Source organism: Aphelocoma coerulescens, chromosome 11, assembly GCF_041296385.1.
Source record: "Aphelocoma coerulescens isolate FSJ_1873_10779 chromosome 11, UR_Acoe_1.0, whole genome shotgun sequence".
NCBI classification, from domain to species: domain Eukaryota; kingdom Metazoa; phylum Chordata; class Aves; order Passeriformes; family Corvidae; genus Aphelocoma; species Aphelocoma coerulescens.
In genome coordinates this window covers 15,205,908-15,230,251 of record NC_091025.1, presented here as the reverse complement: position 1 = coordinate 15,230,251, position 24,344 = coordinate 15,205,908, and the positions used below count along the sequence as shown (strand labels likewise).

The 24,344-nt window shown below is 40.9% G+C and overlaps 1 protein-coding gene across 20 annotated transcripts in view; it reads right to left on the bottom strand.

The window, feature by feature from the left end:
• The window catches only part of ZNF536 (zinc finger protein 536), a 333,314-nt gene that overhangs the window by 100,067 nt on the left and 208,903 nt on the right, over window positions 1-24,344 (bottom strand). For 18 of the 20 annotated variants that reach the window (XM_069026397.1, XM_069026402.1, XM_069026403.1 and 15 more), the window contains one exon: window positions 16,294-17,874. In XM_069026397.1, coding sequence (XP_068882498.1) covers window positions 16,294-17,874 — 1,581 coding nt within the window. Of the gene's footprint in view, window positions 1-9,692; window positions 11,835-16,293; window positions 17,875-24,344 lie in introns of those variants that run through there. The other 2 variants (XM_069026410.1, XM_069026409.1) reach the window with 2 other exon arrangements.

Here is a 24,344-nt window from a genome sequence, read left to right as displayed (position 1 = left end):
GAAGAATTCTGCTTTTCTTGGCTAATTTTTTCTCTCTTCCCCCCCTTTTCAAAGGAAACTTCCCCCATCTATTGGGATAGCAGTGTTCGCCTTGGATAAAGATGACTGGCTGAAGAAGTAACATCAGCAAAAATTTATTTTGTGTAGCAAAACAGCTGCCCGTATTTTCTGAGAAAGTAACTGTCCATCACAGCTTAAGGTGAACCAACAGATTCTGCAGACTGTTATAAACTTGTTAATTCTTTAATAAATTAGCCACAAAAAAAGTGTTAATTAACTAGTAAAAATGTTTAGGGATTCTGTGAGAAAAAAATCATAACGATTGGAAAAGTGTATGCTTAGCAATGTGTAAAAGAATTCAGGTTTTTAACTCAATTTCTGAGACTTTTACAACAAAGTACAGAGAAAGACAGATGAAATTATGTTCTGACTACATGCACTGAATAAGCCCAAAGGGAACCTCTGTATATAGTTATCAGTGGCACTGAAATCTGCTTAGGAAAGCAACAAGTCTTTTGTTCTGTTGACAACAGTTATTACAATTAATTCATTTTGTGATTGGTATTTGCACTGAGTGACAAGGTGTTATTTTACCTCAGTAAAAGTTAAAATGGTAATACCTACATGCGAAATAACACTGAGTTTGCTATCACTCACTCAAGAAAAGAAAAGACTGTTCAGAAATGCCTGCTCAGCCACCACTCCTGCAAACCTGGAGTGTTGGCATCAGTCGTCTCCTGCTCTTATTTCCCCAGATTTGCTTTTTTGGTCTTCTAAAAGTTTGTTTGGGAGGAAAAAAAGAATGAAAAAAAAAATTGCCTACTTTTTGCTGAGAGACAGAAGAAAGCAGCGAACAGAGCAAGGGGTGTCCAAAGGCTCAGCTGCACCTGGGGTTGAGATCCCGGCTGTAGGTGCGGGCTGCCTGCCCGGGGTGTAATTGCCGAGCGTGCCCCGGGCGCAGTCCCCCTGCAGCAGCAGCTGGCCCAGCCGGGGCTGGTTCTTGGGGCTGGCGGGCGGAGAGCATCCCCCTTACGGCAGAGGGACAAGCCCAGCCGTGGGCAGGGTGCTGTCCGTGCCGTGGCCTGGGAGCCACAGGAAGGGGCGTCCTTCCTCCACCACCTGCTGAGCTCTGTGCCGGTGGGATGCTCTCTGAGCCCCGCCACAAGGCCGGGCTTGCTGCGGTCCCGTTCCTGCCGGGACACAGGAGGCGTCAAGCCCGACGGGCAAGAGGAAGGTCTCTGTCGCCGGAGACAGGGCGAGGTGCCAGGTAGATGCTGGTGCTGCGGGAGCCAGGGAGCTCAAGGCTACAGGCACGAGTCACAGGGCTCCCGAAGCTGCTGAGCCCTGCCCGTCCCGTGTGCCACAAGCAGGGACCTGTGCGGGGGCTGAGGGGCAGCTGCAGGGCAGCACCGAGCCCCACGGCAAGCACCGAGCCCCACGGCAAGCACCAACCTGAGGCAGCGTAGCCACACCTGGGTCCGGCCCCTCTCTGGACCACCTGTGCACATCAGCATAGGGAGGGGGCCCGTGGCTGCTCGGCAGACCCTCAGCTGCCCGTTCTTAGCACGAGAAAGACAAAACAAGGAGCGAGAAGCATTAGATGACATAAATTTTACTTTTTGCAGCAGGACCCAGCAAACCAAGGAAACTTTGCAGCACTAGCAAATGGCAAATAATTCATTAGCTATGGATATTTCAGCACGTCTCTACTTTTATTATAAGTTAGCCTCTCTAAACCATTGACTTAACAGAGAATCATTATAAATCCCCATTTTGAATTTTTTTATTAGCAGTATTTATCACCTTCTCAAAATCAATCCTATATTTTTAAATTAAAACAAATGACTACTTGTACTGCAATCAATATGAGTACATTTCCCTTTTTTAAAAGGAGAAAAAAATGGAATACAAAGAAATGTCCTCCTTTGGCTGCATCAATCCAATTTCAATATAATTCAATATTTAATAAATATAATCCTCCATGTCTGTGCAGGGAAACATCATAAAAAATGCAAAAGGTTTCTTGGTCTCCAATAACTTGTATGAAACAAAGTGTTTCCTTATTCCTTCCATAAATACTGCAGTCATATGCCACTATGTTTTGTTCTTCCTGCTTATGAGAAAGAGTTTGCTCTGATTATGTATAAGAAAGATGGTTTACATATTTCATGATTAAAAATCCAAAATGCTACCTACCATCTCCAGAAAAATTATCATCTTTATCTCTTTGTATCTCTTTGACTTGTAGTTTTTGAAAGGGCAAAAAAGAAAAACCTTATATAATACCTAATTTGTACATCTGTGGTTTCCCTCTGACTTGCATAGGCACCATATGTTTTTAATTATCCTAATAGCCTTAAAGAACCTGTTCAGTGGGAAACACATATGATCCTTTTATTAGTGGTTTGCAATTTAAACAGTTTTAACAGAAAAGGTCTGGCTATAAGGGACTGAGAAGCACAAAGGTCTAAAAACCCTGTTATTGACCTCTGAAAGCAGGAGTTCAGATCCCACCCACCGAGGTGGGACCTGGCTCTCTCGCCTCTGACAGAGGTAATCAGTCGCATGTGAAACGGCTCTTCTGGACCTTAAAAGACATGATCTCCAATCTCAAATGACTTGATGTTTCAGTCAACAACTGACACAGTGAAACCAAGCTCTATAAACACCATCATGCACCCACTCTGCACCTTCTCCTGCCTGGTGAATGCTCGCACAGCGATGGTGCTGTAGGAAAAGCCCTGCGAAACTCCAAAAGCCCAGAATTTCAGCAATTCTCATTAGTCATTGCCCTTTCAAATTCCCAGTTTTGTCCTTTATGCAAACGCAAGACTGGTGAGCACGCCAATACCCCAGTCATTCGGAGGTAGGAATTAAATTTAACAAGTTCAATTCACTCCTGATTCTGGACATCTAAACACATAATCATCCTGATAATGTTATTAATTATCATTCAAGTGACAACCTTTGACACTGGCATGGTCCCACAACCTCCCTATTCCAACAACTCAAACAGAAAATCATTGGCATCAAAACCCACAGTCTTATGAACAGAAATTGCAAATAAGCAGGCACTGAACGTACAACGGGGAGTGAGCAAAATCCCCCTTTTCAGAGAGAAAGCAGAGGCTCACACAATAGCTCAGTCACTTGACCCAAAATGAAATCCTGCACAACTTCAGCCCAAAACAGATAATTTTCACCCCAAACAGAGGTCTGTGGGGAGAAGAGGATGGGGAAGGGAGCCCAGCTAAAATTACATTGAGGCTGGAAGTTGTTACAGCTCCATCTCAGGAGATGGATGGTGTCCTCATTAGAATGAAGCTTTATTTAGACAGACAGACGGAATCCTTATTAGAATATTAGGCTGAAAAGTTTAAATGTCAGGAAATACAAAATTAGGATTCTGCAAATAAATGCTGACTTGGAGAAAAAAAACTTAGAGCTCCCTGTACAGATCCCACTGGAGATACTTGGGAAAAATGCAATCACTCAGGAATTGCAATCTCCCGTGCCAATCTAACCCTTCAAGGGTATTCTTGGAAAACTCCATTTCACAAAATTCAGAGGAGATCCCTTTTCTTGGGCCAAGTGGTTTCCACTCATGATATGATGCTATCAGCTCCATCCCCGGATGTACATTGAGCCCAGAGGGAAGGGAGGACTCAGGAGCTGCCATTTCCTACCACCCATTTCAGGGAAAATGCTGAGAACATGCTGATGTTGGAAACCGATTTCCAGCTGCACAGACCCCAAAAACTGTGAATCAGCCATTCTTTGCCCTTCCCCGTCTCATTCCCCATTCCCAGGTCCTCTGCTTTCTCCAGGGAAACTCAGGTATTTTGCAATGATGGAAAGACAGCTTAATTATCTTGCATACAAAGGAGATGGTCATAGTTTTCCATTTTACCTGCAAGCTAATGGATCTTGGGATACCAGACGTGGATGCTCAAAATCCCCTCTGGAGCCCTTCTGGTGATTTGTCGTCTCTTGGTTGCCTTTGGTGCACATGGATCTCTGCCGAGGTAATATGTGAGCTATTGCACACTAAAAGCAGATTTTTGAGAGAGGAAGCTCAGGCACACACACACATACACCCACCCCCGCCCAGGCACCCTTCACCCCCTCATCCTGCCCCTGCCTCCAACGTGCAGAGCCCTGAGGAGGGATCTTCTCATGTCCCAGGCTTCCGTGGGCCAGGCAGCAAAGGCAGGGCAGGGTTTGCTCCTGAGAGAGCAGAGCTCTGCATGGCGTGGTCCTTGTCCCTCATCCCAGGGTCATGGGAAAGGGCTGTGGGTGCTGCTGTCCCTCACGCTTTGCTGGGACAGACCCAGACAGCTGGGGAGATGGACATGCTGATGGAGCAGCCATCTCCACAGGCCTCATCTGAGCTCCCTATTCCTCTTGTATGCAGCAATTCATGGCAGAGGGTCACCCACCTGCACATCGTAGGCCTGTCCCCTTTGCCAGGCTCTAGGCCTCCACACTGAACTTTCTACTTGGGCCATTTTCAGCTGGAAAATGTAAAAAAAATATTAAATCTTGCATTTGATCTTCTAAATAAATAAAGACTTTTCTCTTTAGGATTTTGGGACTTTTGTTTCCAGTATGAATCCGGCAAAAATTTAGCTTGTCTTTTCCACAGCCTCACCCATAGATCATCAGGATGAAGTTTTCTGGTGAACAGAAGTGCTCAGTGTTTGGCTTGCAGCATGGGGAGGGTGGCAGGGAACACCATGGCTGCAGTCGCACAGCCAGAGGATGACCACTGAGCAGGCCTGCCTGGCTTCCACACAGACAGATCTGTGTACCTCCCACACCACCTTCTGAGCAAGCGACTCTGACAGTCCCCAGCAAAGGAGGGAGCATGGACATATCCCACCAGGATGTATTTTCTCGCCTTTGGAAAGACACACAGGATCCATCCATCCCTCCATCCATCCGTTGAATTGATGTTTGTCACTACCAAGTACAGTCAGCCCAGGGACCCCTCATGCTGTAAGTCTCAAGCAAAGTGCTTCCATGTTGTCCTCCCACACATGTACAAACACAGTTCTACCTTAAGAGAAATCCCAGCTCCGGGCCTGAGAAAACTCTTTTTCTCTCTTTAAGGATCCTCCTTTCACAGTAAGGATCCTCCAAATTTCCAAAAAGTGGATAACAACAATACCACTGTGATCCCATCTGCACACAGCAATGGCACTGTAATGCATAGAGCATAAACCACCAAATTCCCACAGACAGCATCTGTCTTACTACAAACAATGGACCATTATCTTGTAAATAATTCTGATTAAGCTGCAGCATTTTCCCCAAACAAACAGTAGGGGAGCAGAGGGTGAGGATTTTTCTAGTGGGAGTGCCGGTTTTCTCCTTCCCCAGCACTGACACTCAGTTTTTTATTCAACTGATTGGCCCCCTCCCCTCCCCACCCTGTCCCCCACGGCTTGGTTTTCATCTTCTGACCTTATCCTGCTGCCAATCATTTTGGCAACTAAAGAGGGAGCCGTCATGTTAATGGGATTCCTACCTCTATCCTTTGGGAAAGCTTTTCTGGTTTGTTTTCTTCTTTTTCACCCCAATGTACAGTTATATAACAATTAGTGAATACACCCACATGCCATCCTGTTATTAAATGGTTCTCATGTCAGGGAATGGGAACCTCAGCCACACCACTGGGCGCGTGTTGGTGCTGACCAGGGTTTGGGGACGTCTGGTTGTGCTGGTGATGCGTCTCGGTGCGTTTGGCATCTGGATGAACGTGGCATGGCAGCAAACTTTGCTGGGCAAAAGCTGTCACCCTCTTCAAACTCCCAGCAGGGAGAGCAGAGCCCTCAGCTGCCGGCAGTGGGGAGCAGGGCGGGGGCTCTCCAGCCCCCAGGAGCAGCACACTGCCCTCCTCTGCACTCCAGCTGGCAGGCTGAGCCAGCAACAGGTTTACCAGCATAATTTGAAAGGATTTAAAAGAAATCCAAGTGCACAGACTGGAACAGGGCTAGGTGTGCAAAGGGAAAAGTGAAACGAGACACAATCAGGGCTAAGGTGGCCTTTTTCTAAGGTTCTCAAATTGATCTATGTAGCAGCTGTGAACTGAGGAGAGCCCCAAAGAAATACTGAATTTCATCTTTAACCTGTTCATCTCAATGCACAAACCTTTTCTTGTATGTCTCTTTTGATAAATGTCCCATTTCTATATGGCTGAAGTGTTGGTTTTCCTTCCCTGCATCCTCTTAATTTGCCTTGTTATTCGTGTGAGCATTTTGGGGTCAAATGCACTTCCTGGCTTGAATGAAAAAAAAAAAAAAAAAAAAATATATATATATATATATATATATAGAATAAAGCAGCAAGGACTAACCTAGGATGGGGACACTGAATAACAGGCAAGAAGAATTTTAACTTCCAAGTTGCGAACTGAAGTCACTGACATTCAATAAAAAAACACACAAGAGCCAATTCAGTCACCAGACTGGGATCTGCCGAGCACCATGGGGACCAGTCACGCTGGCCCTGAACAGGAGGGACAAACTGTGGCAGACGGTGTGGCAGGACCCTGGTCCTGACAAGGAGCTGCTGACACAGGCACGGCAGTGGACTGGGGAGGGAGCAGCCCAGGAGAAAACACTGCTGACCCATCGCCTGCCGTGGCTGGTGGCACATGGGGCTGGGGCTGGCTTGATGTGGCAGTGGCCAAAACCCGGCAGCTCAGCCCAGTTGGCACCCAAAAGAGCACTGAGGTAAAAATCCATGGATTTGGTGAAAAGACACTACAGTCAAAGCATGCCAAAGCTGTTGCAGAGAGCCCCGAGCACCATTGCTGTGCAGGGGCAGGAGCTAAGAGAGGTTTTGGCGATGGGTTTGCTGGCTGCTCAGGAAGTCAGGCCCACCCACACTGCTGGGGCACTGCAGCCATGCACACACCCAACCCATATTTGCAATACGTGTTTATTTTCACCAGTACATTTTTATAGCTTACTGTAGTTATGTCAGAAAAGGAAGCATTTGTGCACTGAGGACTTATATAATGTTCTTCATCTTCAAAGTGCTTTACAAACATTAATTAATTCATTTATCCTCACAGCACTCCTACCAGGGAGATAAGTACTATTATTTTCCATTTCATAATGTAGAATCCAAAGCAGAAAACTTATTTCTTTCCATGGTCAGTGAATGAATCACAGGTACACCTGCAGGAGAAGTGAGGATTGCCAGCTTCTGAATTGGATCCCCCCCTCCCCAAATCTTTTTTAAAAGACTCGTGTTCTGACAGAGTCATGCCACATATCGGGATATGCCTTGGGTTTTTCCTTCAGTAAGAGATAATTAAGGAACAATTCAGTCTCTGATCCCCAGCATGGCATGCTATTCTCTACCCCACTGTTGCTCTGCAGCTGAACAATGGCTGTTCTATGCAGGGAACGGCGCTACAGACGCCCCGGATCAGAGGAGATCGGCTTAAAGGGACTGGCTGGCCTTCGTCTCACTGCACGGACAATGGGGCGGGCAAGGCAGCTTGGGTGCAAATGCCTGATGTGGGGGTGCCTTCAGGGACACCTGTTTGTAAATGGCACTGCTCTGGGCAGGAGTCCCTCTTAGCTGAAGTCACTCACACCCAGCATACCTATCTAGAAATTTCATGTAGTAGGAAAATTGCTGTGGTTTCCAGTATTTGATCTCAATCCTAAGTGTAATCCTTTTACATTCACGTGGGAGGGATGCAGAGTGCTCCTGGTTCACCTCTGTGGCACTGCTGTAAATAAACTTCTTTCCTGTCTGCTCCTCACCAGTAAATGTGCGGCTGCTTCAAATGGCAATAACAGTTACTTTGAGCTGGAGAGGCTTGATTTCAAGGCAGCTCAAAAACCAAAATTGTGACTGGGCCTTCTAAGGAAGTGTTCAGATCCAAGAACTTAAAGCAAAATTGGGGATGACAAACTGGGGGAAAAAAAACACCCTAATTTTATAATTTCTGAGAAAGACAAGTTTCACCTGTTACAATCCTTGTTAGTGAAGACCTTGGCCACTCTTTTTTTTCCCCACTTTATGTTTTGACAGTAATAAAACTGCATAAAGTCACAACTTTTTAGGTAGTTTCCAAGCTCAAAAAAGATGCACTCATTAGCAAAGTATGCCATGGCATATTGCAGAAGACATGACCATGTCCTGCTGGGGAAAGGCGCATACCTAGATGTTGTTTCAGAACAATCAGAACAATTGTTTAGTGATAAATGTTTTTTGCATATGACTCATCAACCCTTGAAAACAGGATTCCTTATATAATACAAGTGCTGACACAGCCTTCACTTGAGTGGTGTGACTGCAGCTGTATAATTACAACTTTAGATTTGATGTTATGGACCTTAGGTTATGCCATTCAGACAAATGCTCCATTGTATCACAGAGATATTTTTTCCTTAGTCATATTGCCCACAGGACAATAAGGACTATATTCACAGCTCACTGCATAGAAGTTTAGACAGGGAACAGCCAGTGGTATTACACAAAATGAGATTATACCCGATGGGGGTTAAATGGAATCCTAAATGCCACTTTTTCTTGTCTTCTTTTTTTTCTGTGCTCCTAGTTGATACTTTTTTGGAAGTGCTCTCCAAATAAAAGGAAGAACAATCTCACACTGAGTCTGGATAAATGTTACAGTTGTCTCACAAATGCTGTATTATTTCTAGCCCTTCCAAAATAATATAATTGTCCTACTGCTGAACCACAGATTTTTCTCAGTATGACACAGAACACTAAAATGTCAGGTCCTGACTCATGGTGTTTTGGTGGAATAAATAAAAAGTACCAATATGCTATTTAGAAGGGAGAACATTAATGAAGACGTGACACTGGGAGCCCCAGACACGTTTTCCTTTAGCTCCCACTGCATGCTCAGCGGTGCTCCGGACAACGGGCCACCTGTCACGGACCCCATCCTGGAAACACTTACCATGGATCTGGGTGGTGCTACTGGCACTGGCAAGGCTGGCTGCTTGTTCTCCTACACTTGCTTTACCTCAGGAGAATCCTACATGGGCCTGGGGAGGGAGGCTATTGTCAGGATGCTCATCACACATTCTTCCCGTGGGAAACCAGAATGAGCATTCAGGGCTGTATGAAGGATTGGAGCTGTGACTTCAGTAAGGCTGGGCAAGGTTACCCAAGAAAGATCACTCTGTATGCTCCTGGTATTTCTCCACTGGGATAGGCCTTGCACACCCATTACTCACTAAGGCTGCCTTTCCAGCTGCAGCACTAGAACCCCGTATTTGACTCACCCTGGCCAAGCACCAGGGCACGAATATTTACACACTTAATCCACCCACACTTCTCATTTTCAACCTTGAGTCATCCACAAAAATTTCTTCTGGATTTTACTGGTGACAGAGGAGAAACTGGTCCCACATTCCCAAGGTATTTTCCGTGACAGAGGAAACAAGTCTAATGCCCCCCCCTTATATACCTGCCTAACAGTACATGGCACCATTCTAATGCCTTAAAAGATGGGATTTTTGATAAATATGATTTACAAGGCCAACAAGCATCTTTGCAGAGTTTGCCTCTCAAAGTATCAAACAACTGTGGATTGCATGAGTGGTTTTTGGTCTACCAAAAGGTACAACACTTTCTCAGAGAGTTTTCTTGAATTAATTAACAAAATGACTCAAAACTGCACTAATGGTTAACAGCTTTTTTTTTTATTAGCAACACTGAGATAAGTTATTGAAGCATTTTAGTATTGTTTTACATTCCATTCAGAAGTGACCTAACTTGTAACTCCATATACATTTAAAGATATAGTTTGACACTTATTCAGAAAGCAACAATTATTAAAACTTACATACCTTCATTACCAGGAAACCTTAATATATTTTCTAATTACTTCCAACAATACTCTATTCCAAAGCACATGATAACCCACTAGAAGTTTACACATTTCACTTCAATCACAGGTTTTAAATTGTGGATGTCAGAGTTCTGTTCATTGAATTTTACTGTCTTTCTTGGTTAATATTGGAAAACCTGGCACAATATATTAAGCTAGAAATATTGCTCAAAGAATATGAAAAAAGATAACTACAGTATTTTTTCCTGCTAAAGCATTACAAAATACAGGACCATTAAAAACTCAAATAGAAATGACAATAAATAACCTTAAAAATGTTAAGAGAATTTTCACTCATACTAAAGTCCATTCCCTAAGCTTGCCAAACACATAAATAACAGAACATATTCAGGACCTCTATTTTTGTACTATTATGATGGTTTGTTATATATTGTGGATGTATTGTGTATACATATATTAATGCTTACACTTAAGGTATATATTTTTTTCTTTGCTGAAACAATTAATAAGCCTCAGGTAATTATTTATCCCTGGCACTACAGGCATCTAGACAGGTGGGAGCAAACCTCAGAATTTCCAGGTATGCAATACTGTGCATAACAAGATCATCTCTGCATAAAGATATCCTAAGTTCCTTAGATTACAAAGATGAATTTGGTTATTTATTCCTGAAAGCCTGTAACATAAAATTATAATTGCTGTCAAATTAATTGTTTAAAATTGGCCTCTTAATAGGTATTAATCGTACACTTAGTTTTGACTTACAAGAATGTCTAGATTGCTCATGTTTATGAGTAGTTATAGGAAATACTATACCTCAGACACAGGAATGTATATTCCTGAACCAAAACACAAACCAGAGCATTGTCTCACTTTGGAAAGACCTGGAAACATCTCTATGCCTCTGCCTAATCCTAAATTATAATTTAAATTTGACCTGGATATGACAAAAACAATAAGAATATACTGTTTGGGAGATGAAACTTAGAGCAAAAATCACACAGCTCTAAGCTTACATCATTATTTTGTCTCTGCAAAGAAAAGAAAAGCCTTTCTGTGCTAGGGATTTGCCTTGCTGCGGCTGGCCACTGATGTCTGAAATCAAGGCACATACCAAGGCCTCCTTTTGCAAACACAATCCCCCTTTCAGATGTGGTCTTAGGAGGGACTGAATGCCTCCAGTCTCTCTGGGAATAGGAGGTACTCAGCACTTAGCTGTATCAGATATTTTAGGGGTTAATTTCCAGAAACATAAATGGAATGGGAATGTCACACCACAGTATGAAAAATGGTAAGAACTAAAAGTTTTCAACAGTAAACAAAATGGTGATACCGAAATTATCACCTGACCGATTTCTGATACAACAAAATACAATCAAATTAAATTACATGAAAATAGCAATGAAATTTAAAGTCAAACAAACACAGGACCTGATTCTGCAATCCTTAGTCATATAAGTAGTGCTACTCATCGAGAATGAGGGATGCAAGGCTGGGCCCTTAGCTTCTGCTTAGGAAGTCAATGTTGATTCAGGCAGTATCTCTTCTAGCCAAAAATATGCAGCAAAAGGAAAGTAACATAAACAAGGCTAAATGTCAACAGTGTTTGCAGACTTACAGACACCATCCATTTGTTTGTACTGAAATGACTAGCGAACCATTTGGCAAATACAATGCTATTCACAGACCGGCCCTTTTATCCAGTAACACAAACTTCACTGGATCACTGGCATTCCCAGTTAATTAAAAAAAGGAAGCAAGCCATATGAGTTTGGTTTGATATTGCCATGCAAATGGCACTGTGACATCCAGAAGTGTGTCTGAAACCCAGGCGGGGGCCGAGGTGCTGATCTCCTGTTCAGCAGAACAGTTCATACTCTAAAAGCTGGCCTTGGACCTCCTAACTGAAACTAACAAACCTCTTCAAAAGCACAATAATGGGGTAAAGAAAAGTCTGCTGTAAAACTTCCATATCATTTCATTCTGCCTTGAAGGAAAAGAATATTCTGGTTAGTCCTCCAACTACAGATCAGGACAAAGCGTTCCTTAAGTGCGTTACATGATACTTTAAATGGGCAGTACTACAATTTGCTGCAGTAGGATGACCTTCCATTGCCTTGGAGCTGTCCTAGGGCTTGGATATATCAGGCCTTTTGCTTCTTAATATGGATTTTGTAATTTAAAAGCTCTGCAATAAGGATTCAGGTGAAGCCATCACAAATAATTAAAAATCTTTTTCCGTGTTTCATGTGTTGGTGGTAGTTCTGACGGGGTTAGCATTATGATCTTTTTGGTTTTGACACCTGTGGCAATAAGCAATTTACAATAACTAAATTCATTATTTAAACATTGGGGTAGAGCACTATAATTACATGACAATAAAGCTGTAATAATCTGCCACAATTGATCTTCCCCTTGCCCAGCCCTCTTGCCTGCGCTGCAGTTCCACATTTGGAAGGTATTTTAGAAAGTTACAATGCTGAACATTTTAATAATTCTGTGCAATGCTGAAAGCTTTCTGCTGCAAAGGAAACTGAAAGTGCTCAGCCCTTTGCAGGATCAGAACTCCAAAGCTGCTCCCATGCATCAGAGGGGCCCTGCCCTGTTTTCATACAGTGGATGAAGTGATAATGGGGTGGAGCCTGTGCAGGAGAAAACAGCACTAATTGCAGTGGAAAGCAAGCATGAATGGAAGCAAATTAGATTTAGAGACAGCATGGAACTAATACTTTTGGACATCATTAAGTGTGGATTCAATAGCACTAACCCATTAAGCAGCCAGTTAACGCCCAGGACTATCTCTGGCCAACAGTTCTGCAGCCCATCAGCTCTCCTTTGAAAGCCTAAGTACTTCCCAAGCAGCAAATGCAAGTAGGGAAATTTTACCATCTTGGTCACAAAGCAGAGAAATTAAAAGCAGAAGAGAGAGAGAAGGGATAGGGTCTTGTCATAAAGGGTCTTGTGCACAAATCACAAGTAAATTAATGCATTGGAACAGAAGGTAGAACATTATTGTGATACAACTACATGTATATGGGAAGACAAGCAGAAAAAGAGAAGAGCACAAATCGAAAGGAAAACAGATCTTTCAAAACTCAAATACAAAACAGATCTAGAATCTCCAAGCTTAACTTGTCAAATCAGCAAGGGCTGTGAAAGCAGACTACACAGATGCTCAAGACAGCTACCAAGCCATGGAGCCATCACCTTGGGTCTCCCCTCCCCACTGGGCTACTTGCTGCCAAGCAGCAAGGAAAGGCCTATCATCTTCTTAGGAAATGAGTGCCAGCAAAGATTAACAAGATCTGCTCCTGGGTAGAATCACCTGAGACTCCAAAACCAAGTACAGTTCAGAAGTAACTGTAAAATTATCAATGCTCTTTTTTCTTTCTGTTCATTCTGCTATATAAGGAGAAATATTACAAAAATTTGTGATTTTTCTCTCAGCAGCATTTTGACATGAAAATTTCTTTATTATGCAGTAATTATGGTTCTTTCCTAATTGTGTCTTTCATCCCTACAGCCTGAAGCACGATAGGAGCATAAATGAATTTTGTGTACATCATCAATCTCTCTCATTCTCCATTATAGGGAAACTGAGGACTGCTTCCACATGTGCAGTGACTTTCCAAAACAACAATATGAGTTGGTGGCATTCTCCTGTAGAAACTAAACTTTTTTTTGTGCCAAGATTTTTGCTTAAAACCTGACCTACTATCTTAGGGTAAAATCTGCCATCTAAAAGTGATCCACATGGATCACTGAATAACCCAGCTTGTTTTTTAGGCAGCCAGAAATTCAACTCAATTAGCGTGGCCAGAAAAAGATGCAATCTCAGCTTACTGAAGCTGAAATATTTTATTTCAATTTTATTTCCTCTGTATTCTGACTACAGAAAAAACACTATTCCTTGCTCTCTGAGTGTGCAAGAACTGTTATCAAATGCATCAATGTTTTCTCTTGAGATGTCAACAACACACACATCACTGGCTGTAAAAAGGAACGCAAATGCACGGAGTCTCCCCAAACACAAAAGGAACATGAGAATCATGCCCTGAAATCGGATGCTGGAGGTGTGTCTCAAGTTTTCTGATCTCCCAGGCAGTAGGAGAGACAAAGGGAACCATGACTGGTCATGGGCTTCATGCAGGAGGAAAGGAAGGAAGGCTAATAAATGAACAGGGTGCTCCCGATTGCTAATCGGCAAGTGCAGAAACATCAGGTGGGATTCCCCACACTAACATGCACAGATGGAGTGTGATTTCACAGTCTAAAATGTCACTGAGAAAATGAAAACTCCCCCAAAAACACTACTTTCAAGTGGGTGGTGTCCAAGCCAATCAAACAAAAAAAAAGAGCTACTGACATGGGGATTGTTCATACTCATCCACTTTTGCCATGAGATATTGAGAAAAATGAAATAATGTATTTAAATAGCCAACCTTTATATTTCTGCAAACACCAGTAGAATGACAGAAAAGAATTTTAAAAAGCTATTTTTGGAGGGGGGGGGACGGAAGGACTCCCACTGCATTTTCGATTAAAAAATGGCTTAAAAAGTAGAACAGAGAAGCTTCTGTTGTTTCTTTTTTTCCTTCATACTTCAAGTCAAATCCATTATCACTGGGCAGAGCTTGTGAAAGGGATATGGTCTTTAAAATCATATAAACTCAAGCTATCATAAAATGTCTGTTGAATTGATTGGAAGATGAAACAAAAAACTAATGGAAATAACATGACCTCATTTCAATAATAATATTACAGGTTTTTTCTGTTGTTGTTTTAAAAATCTTATGCCTGTGAAAAAGCATAAAGAAATTTTGCACAAAGCAACTAATCTTAGTTTTCCAATTTTTTTACTTTTGTTTAGACAGTAATTTCTCTTCTGTATTTTTTTTCCTTTTTTGTTAATTGATTGTAGTCCACAAATGGAAAAAAAAATCCAAGTAGGATTTTACCTGCTTCAAATTAAATCACCTCTTTTCAATAATGTAAATGCTGATTTTTAAGGATCTGGAAATATTTCCAACTACCTAAATTGGTTCTCAGTGCACTGAGACACAGAAGTTTACAAGTAAGGCCACATGGATACTTGAGCAGATATTGGTTAAAGTAATGACAATATTGTGAAGTCACAATTCTCTAAGGATACAAGCGAGATAAACTTTGTGTGTAGAAATCAGACTTTTTTTATCAGATCAACTACTACATGTGGAAAAGCAGAGAGGGGCCTGGAGAAGGGGTTATGGCTTTGAGCATCTACACTCTGCCAGTAAAGTCAAACAAAACTCCCACTAACCTTAAGTTAACCAGAGGAAACACTCATGAGTGCTTGCAGATTGAGGGTTTCATTTTAAATTGTCAGGCTTTAAAACTGTTGATAATGTTTTCTCTTCTTTTTTTTTTTTTAACTTGAATACATTTTATTATGCATGTTCAGCTCTGACAATGAGTTTTCTGATGAGTTTGAAGGTTAAGTGAAGTGAACATTACTGAAGTTTTTGTGTCCTTTGCTGACTCTGCTTTTTAAAGTGATACTGTTTTTCAAAGGATTTACACTGTAAAATCTCTTTCAAACAAACACCCTGCTGACAAAATAGGAGATAAATTGAAAAAAAAATCCTCAATCTCATTTGTTCCAAATAGATTTAACTTAAATTTTTGTAAATATGAGGGGTGTGATATGAGGAAGTAAAACTGCAGTTTTGTAATTTAGAGACTGAAAAGGGTAAAAGGTGGTTTTGTTTGTTTGGTGTGCTATTATTTTAATTACCTGGAGGCATATTCTTAGTTAGGCAAATCGCAATTTACACAACTGTTGGTTAGAATAGTGAAAATGGTCAAGGGCAAGTACTGCATGTGTGCCATTGAACCAAACCAGAAAATTATAATTAAAAAAAAAAAAAAAAGAAAAAAAAGGAGGGAAAGAAAATAAAAGAAAGAAAAAATAAAGTCTTTTCAACACAGGTAGACACATTCCATGCACTTGGCCTTTGATTTCATTAATCCAAAGAAAGAAAGGGGGGAAAAAAGAAAAAAGAGAGAAAGCAAGGTTCGCTTGGCAAAGAATCCAGTGTTTTTCTTGGGTTCTTGTATCAAAATACTGAAAAGTTTGCAAGTTACCATGTAAATTTTTTAAAACTTTTTCCTCCTTTGAGTATGCTAAAGCAGTAAGTATCCCCTTCCGATGCCACTAGCACAGATAGTCTATATTGCTGCTACTCTAGTTTAAAAAGCAAGTTCTTTCTAAAATCCTGTTTAAGTATGCATGCAGCACTGCTGATTTCAATGGAGTAGACCACATATAGGACTAGAATTTGGCCCACAGGTTTTAACATTTAAAAAAATGTATTACTAACAAACATGACTAAGTATATTTAAAGAGCAGCTTCATGATTCTGCACAAGTGTTTTCTGAAATGGTCTAAAAGAAGGTCTAAAACTTACCACACAAGTCAGGTCTCTTGATACATCCACTAGTTGCTGTGCTACTTGCAAGTCCATTAAAGGCTGCTAAGCCATCAGAGCTGTAAGCTCTTAGGACTGACAACATGTTCATCTGCTTCTCCAGGACCTGCGGACCCTGAACTTGTTCGGGTTTCATCACTCCTTGTGCAGTTTCATGTGAGGAGAGAAGATTCTGACTGTGCCACTGCTTTTCAGAAGCTTGCGGCAGCGGTGATACGAGCCCTTGTGTGGGTTGTGAGGTGACTGCACTTTGTATATTGTCGCCTCCTTCACTGCTTTCTTTATTTATGGCAGACAACTGCTTATTCATAATATCTGGTTCTGTGTCAATGTCCTCATCTTCAATGTTTTCTTCCTTGGAAGATTCCATATCCTCAGATGAAGCTATGTCAGAAAGGTCATCAGTAGCACTTTTATTTACAGAGTCAGAGAGCAGAATATTTGGGTCATCTTCGGATTGTGTTTTTCTTTCGGATTCATTACTGGTGCAAGAATTTTGTGTTCCCGTGCCAATAACACCAGGATAAACACCGAACTGCTTATAGAAGTCTGTTGTAAAATTACAAAAAGTGGATTCCATGTGGCTCGGCCAGGCAGTGCTCTTTTGCTCTCCCAGGGTCTCTTTATTTTGTCCTTGGGTCATTTTCTCAGAAGCTGAGTCCAGCTGGCTCAGCATGTTTGAAACTCCTGCCTCCTTGCTGGACTGCACAGAAGAGGGGAGCAAGCTCACTTTGTTCACCGAGGCTGAAACTTCTCTAGACTGGTCTTTGTTGTTGCCTATGATGTTGTCTTTACGTTTAGCCTTGCCCAAGTGATTGGCCTGGAGGTGCAGAGCCATGAGTTCCATGGATGAAGTTGTAAAAGAACAAAATAAGCAACCATGCCAAGCAATGTTGTCTTGTACAGTGACAGAGGAACCTGGTAGAGAGGCTGCATCGGGCCTTACCGACAAGTCCAGAGGTTCGTATTGCGACTTTTCTGTTTTCCGCTGTGAGGACTTGCTATTTATCTTCTCCTCACCACCATCTGAGCCCAGAGCTTTTGCTGAAAGCGGATCTGAGAGAGCTTTGTCCTTCATTTCTTTTTCTTTCTTCAAAGAACTTAGGACAAAGCTGTCCATGAAAGCTTGCAAAGACCCTTGAAAGTTCACACCGTTCCCGACCATGTTCTGGTAAGCACGGCCAAGTTCAGAGAAGTGTGTTCCTTTGGAAGATATGTCTGAACCCTTCATATTTTCTGCAGATCCTTCAGATGACATGCCAGCTGCTTGTCCTTGCTGATCTCCAGAAGACAGCATTCCTGATGTCCACTGCTGTGACACCATGCCACTTCGGAAGTCAATACCAGGAAGTCCCTTGAAGGCTCCTCGCAATATGTCCGGTCTAATAAACACAGAACTTTTACTTGGTGCCTCATCTTTGTGTTCTTGACTTGCACTCTGCCCAGAGAGTGGCCCTGCTCCGTTCTGTCGCTCCCGATGGTGTCGTTCCAAGTGGTATTTGAGGGATGCAGATTGAGTACCAGCATAGTCACAATGTGGACACTTGTAAGGCTTCTCACCTATAGGTGTGGACAAAGAGCAAAATATAAAGAGAGTTAACTGTACTTTGGTGTACGGATGAGTGAAGAAACTAAAAAATCAGCACTAGCTGCTTAAAAACAAGAAGATCTTGGTACTAATAATTCACTTTTAAAAAAAGAAACGCCTTTAATCGAAGACTAATTCATAAACTGAGTATTTCTAAAATGGATTTCCAGAATGTGGGGCTATTCAGGAATGACATGGTATCTACACACAATTAGCCATCCTTTTCTTAATCTAACATGTAGAAAACTGTTGTAGAATTAAAAGCTATGATTATGAAAATGAAGCATAACAATTTCAACCACAGTAATCATTAAAAGTACAAGTTTAAAAAAAAGGGAGACAAAGAATGTAACAAATGGATGGTTGCAATATTTTGTGTATACAATTGCTCTAAAATTTGTTTAAATTATACACATGGAAACCATTTTTAAACCTAAAAATTTTATGGCACTGTTACGCAAGACTGAAATGAATGATTTAAGTCTTGCTCTGCAGTAAATCATGGATATAATTAGCAAATGGCATACTGCACAAGTAATTTATCATTATTTGGAGGGCACCATTCCAGAAGGATTCAAAGATCTGCAGACCTACTGCATTGTTTCTAAATAAAGAACTATAAATACAGATTCTATAAAATATTAATATTATACTACATTATGACTGCAGCATATAAGAACATATAGTTAAAATAAAAAGTAGTCAGTAAAAAAGAAATCGAGTAATAAGAAGTACAAAATATATTTCGTTTCTGTATTTGAAATTAGTATTATCTACTGGATTTTGCAGTCCTTTAATTTTGTACTAATGACATTTCTAATGCTCGAGTAGTAAAATGTGTAATTTACCTCCCATAAGCACTTTTCTAGGTTTGGCTTGAATAGAGTTTTAAAACATATAAGATGATTTCCACGAATTAAATAAATATTTGAAGCCCACACTAAACTTTTATTGTTCTTCCTATACTTTCAAATAGGCAGAAGATTTTATATATATAATAAATATTGACATATAGTCATAAAGACATATCCAAAAAGAATGTACATCTAAGCAAATGTATACTTAAATTTTTGCAGAGCATTGTTAGCAATGCAGAATTTCTTTTAAAGGAAGAAATATGGAAATCCTCACTAAAAGAGACAGCAATCTGAAAGATCTGCAAGCTGTCAATACTGGCAATTGTTTCTATGAGGGAGCTCAGCAAGAAAAAGAAACTGTTTTCTCTAGGTAGCTTTTTTTTTTTTCCTAAATGATAAAAAAGACAAAGGCAAGCCTCTCCAAATGGTATAATGGAAACATTTGTTTTGAAATCTTCCTCCACAGTAAAAATGCTGTATAATATTATGTAGTTCACCAAACCAGCTGGAAATTTATCCGTTTTCAAATAACCTCAAAATCTGCTAAAAACAAAACTGAAAGGCTTTCAAACTTCTGTTATTTAATGTACAGGCTCAATTGAAGGGCTGGTAAATACTTGGGAAGCGGCTGCTCTCAGTGATCGCAGGAATTTACTAATGAGATGCAAGCCCGGAACACTCCCATGGCCATGGAGCACTGCACGAGAGCTCACTGACCATGAACAGGGGCTGGATACACGCTGCAGTCCAGCCAGGGCTGAAGTACCTTACAAACAGCAGAAATTCTAAATCCATAATGTAATCCTAAAGCTAAACGGTGAAATATGAGAGCTTTATATCAAACTACATCAATCGACCTTTTTAGAGGAGAAAAGCACAGAACCTCAAACAAGAGGTGCTCAGCAGAGGGAGAGGTAGTAATTAGCATGGTTCATGCTTTAGGCCTCAGTCCACACAGCTTAACAGAAGAAATCAGATTTAAGCATTTCAATGAAACTTCTGAGTCTTTCCCAATCACCTAATTAAGCTCTGGCGCTTCACCGATGAGGAGCAGGGGCTGCGTTTAGGGGGAGCTGTGCAAAAAAGCCAGTTCCTACTGAACCACGACCCTGAGATGGATCACGCCTGTTCTGTGGTCCCAGGTGGGCACCTGAGCGCACACAACCCCATTGCAGGCCTTTGAGAGTAGGGACAAGGGGACAAAAGACAGTGGCTGTCTATTTGTTTGCATTTCTGCAGGGCTGTTTGGGAGCGTGCAAACTCTGACAGCTGTGCTGCCAGTCAGAATGGGGACAGACAGGAATGCTGGGTTTACAACAGGTTTTTTTGCAGTATTTTTTGAGCCGCTTTCAGTTGTTCTGATACTTGTCCCACCAGTTACTGTCAGCAGTCACAAGTGACCTCTACTATGATTTAAGTAGTTCAAGTGTTGCCTAAGACATAATGAGACTGGTGAAAAACAAGTGCCAGACTTTACAGGGTTAAATGTTCTCACTTTTGAATTTTCACTCCTCTTAATTGAAAAGCTCTTCCTCAGCATCCCCTATGCCTTTACGGAAATCTTTAACACAATTATATTGAGCACTTCCTTTTATTCTAATGATAGTTCAGTGTGTTTGCATTACACATCAAGTGGCACCATCAAAAAGTGTGTCCCAGCATTGCAGGCACTGTGTCAACTGCTGGAGAACTATTGCAGGGAGAAGGAGAAATTTGCAATATAGGCTGTACTGATGTTGCTAAAAACATGCAGAAACTGCTTAAAGCAGTATCCATACATAAAAATGGGTACAAGTAAGTTAAAAAATGCTAACTAGAGAAAATATTAGTTCTATTTCGTACTTCTAAAAGTACCTTCAGTCTAAAGGCCTGGGCACAACTTACTCTTATTCTGAATTGCTAAGCCTTGAAGTCATTCCATTTTCTGCTCTAAGGCCTCTCCACGGAGTGAGCTTCCTTTCAGCAGAGGAGATCTGCACACAGCTAGCCACCAATGCCATAAGCATTGGACTGAAAGAAGACACTGACTGAGACAGTGTGATAAAAAGTTCAGATCTAACCCAGCCTTGGTGTGCTGCCTCTGTGGTGCTCCCACCCCTCGCATGGCTAGAAATGAGATCTAAAGCTGAAGGTCTGAAATTAAACTCAACGTGTAGCAACACACTGTGCCACCTTTGCAACACAGGACCGGCCAAATAACATTGTTGAAAGAGAGCTATTCAAAACCTCACTCTTCTCTTCCAGATCCAAATACTGGCAGTGGTTAGTTTACTTCAAAGCAGTCTTAAATGCTGCTATTTCAAGGGCAGGCACCGGGAGAAGGGAGTAGGATGGAGTCAATCATCTTTGAATCTTTTTAATTTACTCTGTCAGTATTTCCTAAATTCAGTAATTGTGCAGTTATTTAGATGCTACTTCATCCATTCAAATTAATAACCAGCTAAACCCTGTGTAAGACCCTGTACAAATGACAAAACAGAGTTATAAACTGCTGTGGGAAAAATCCCAGTTTCACCTCAAACCAAGCCAGTTTCAATGGAAAACCCAAAGGACCACTAATTTTCAGGATTCTATCAGCGAATGCAGTAGTATATGTCCACAGGACACTGCAGGGGACAAGGAGGTAGGCTATGATTCTTGTTAGAAGACAACCTGTTTGTGTCTCATACTTTGAGGAAAGGTTTCAGAGAATTCATCCCAGTGTAATGACTACCCTGGTATTATTGCCAAGAGCAGTGTCTGGATGAGTTATTTAACACTTAATATCAGTTCACATAAATTAACGTTGCCATGTAGGAGTGAGGGAACATGACTTTCAAAATAATTTTCTGCATTTCATATCCAAGAGTCATTTTTCATTGTTCACAAAGGCAATGGCCACCCTGATCTTGCTAATTCTCTGGCCCTGTTTGCATCCCTGCAAAATTTTTCACAATGGAGTAGGATGAGAGAACATTCCAGCATGTACAATTAATGGAAACAAAAAATGTTATAGGAGTACCTTATCTGGGCAGCAAAATCACAGTTCTGATCTACCTACTGCTCTGGTTTACAAGACACAAGATATCTCAGGGGAATTATTTTATATCAGGATAAAGTAAAACAATAAAAATTCAATGCTGCTTGTAAAATCTGCACAAAAACTTGGTAGATAACTGAAAACAGACATGTTGCCCAGTAGAAACAGGTCTATTTGTATAGCAGGTTTATAAACAAACCCAGCTGTATAACCTGTGCAGGAGATCCCCAGTCCTGCTCAGAACAAAATCTGACCCTACTGGTCAGGGGAACCATCTGCTACGGGCTGTGCAAGGAGACCACAGCCAGTTTATAACTAGATTTACAGATTTTAAGGCCAGAAGGGACAATTATGATCATCTAGTCTTATCTGTTCTACAACACAAGCCAAAGATCCTCACATGATAATTCCAGCATCAGAGCATAACTACATTTTGAAACAAAACTTATTGTTTTAGTTTAAAAAAGTTTTGTTTCAACAATAGCAGTGAATAAGACTCCAACACGTCCCTTGGTAAACTGTTTGACTGATTATGTATTTTGACTGATCAAAATGTGTGCCTTAGTTCTAGCTTGAATTTGTCCAGTGCCTGCTTCCTACTACTGAACATTGCTAAATTTTTCCCTGTTAGACTGAACAGATTTTTTTTAAATTAAAAAAGTCTATCTCCTGAGGAAGGTATTTGCAGACAGCAAAATAGTCACTTCTTCACCTCCTCTCACTCTTGAGTGGAACATCCTTCCTAATTTTTCAGTGTCCTTTTAAATTATGGGTACCCACTAAAGCTTTGATGAAATTTCAACTTCAAAGCAATTTTATACAGTCCAAAACTGTGTTTACATCTGTAGATTTAGCAATCAACTAACAGCTCATATTCTGTTGCTTCCCTGCCACAGTCCCGGGCCCAGTTCATCACTACCTCTAGTATTTTTTCCTTTACATATTGCTGATTTAAAATTCATATTGTTGAAAAGAGCCCACTTGACTAAGTGACTAATCAGTGCCTCCCCATGATTTTTAGCATCTTACCATTTTTGTGCCATTGGTAAATTTTATCAACAGTGATTTTTATATAGTCTTCCAAATAATGATGAAATACCAAATAGTTGGAGCTGAAAGCACTGCTGTGGAACTGGGAGTTTATGTGCCATTTCATATCTGTATACTGATTTTTGGGGGGATTTTTAGTGTGGTTGTTTTGTTGTTGTTTGTAGTTGTTGGTGGTGGGACTGTCATATAGAACAAGCTACTTTTATGAGAAGAAACTTGATAAAATTTCCTTTCATAAAATAAAATTGAATTAACTATGCTACCAATTTTCAGTTAGTTAACAAATTCATTCTGCAATTTTACCCCAAATTTATGTCAGGGTAATCCCAATTTCAAGGTCTAAATATTCTTATTTTTGGGAAATTCAAGAATAGCCAGAGCTTTTTTTACCACCATGAGTGCTCTGGATCTTGCTCTGTGTTCCAAGATGTTTTTTGGGTTTTTTTTTCAATGAACTTTAACGATTTGGAGAGCTCTTCAGTCAGGGTTTTAAAGATTTTGTCTTTAAGTTATCCAGTCTCATTCATTCTAAAAAATATTAAAATGCAGTGGGCTACAGCATAACAGCCTCATTACTTAATGGGAGCACAATTGTATCATTGGAAAATGCTTATGAAAACCATCATGCTTCTTTCTGAGAACACAGCAGAAGAGTATTTAGTCTTCTATACCATGGCTGATAATTTCTTATCTGTTCTTGACCAGTATTAGCAAGATACCAATTGTTTGGCCTGCCAGATATACAGAATTTTACCCCATTTTCCATAACTCTCATAGCCATATACATATTTTTACTATTGCTTTTAGTTTCCCTTATCAAATTTCTGTGCTTCTTAAAGATCTATTTAAACTTAGTTCTGTGAGCTTCTTTATTAATTTTTCATATTTAACATACAGCTTCTTAAAAATCTGCCCTGCACCCCTGCTCTGCACCCCACACCCCCTTTTCCCACTGAATGCTCCCCTTTAGCTTTTAAATAAGATTTCATGAGTTGTCCGTGGAGTATGCCCTTCTGCTCCTCGTGGTGCTGTTCCCCAGTACAGTGACAGCTGTGCACCAGGGCAAGAACCCCAACCCCAAACACTGGGCTGCCCCACTTGCAGTGGGGCTGTGACAGTCACGCAGGGACAATGTGAGTTGCAATTCAACCTCACACGTTTCTTAACAAGCTACAGTTTGCTTTCATGCAAAGCAAATGAAATCAAACATCTTATAATTCCAGAGAATACTGCTTAATGAAAATATTGAAAACATTTTCCAGCATTTTTTATTTTACCATTGAAACAGTTATTGATAACCTATTTTATCCATTGTGCAGTAGATATTTTAGAAATGAATTGCTGTATGGTTTAATTAGTTCATTATTATGCCTATTCTTACACGGTAATTTCTTTTATCATTCTAATCATTCACTTCACACTTTTTAAACCAAATGGAATATCAAAGGTTCTGTAGGATTATTTTTGGATCCTGCACATGTTTCACCACACAATTAATCTGTTTGTCAGAAATACT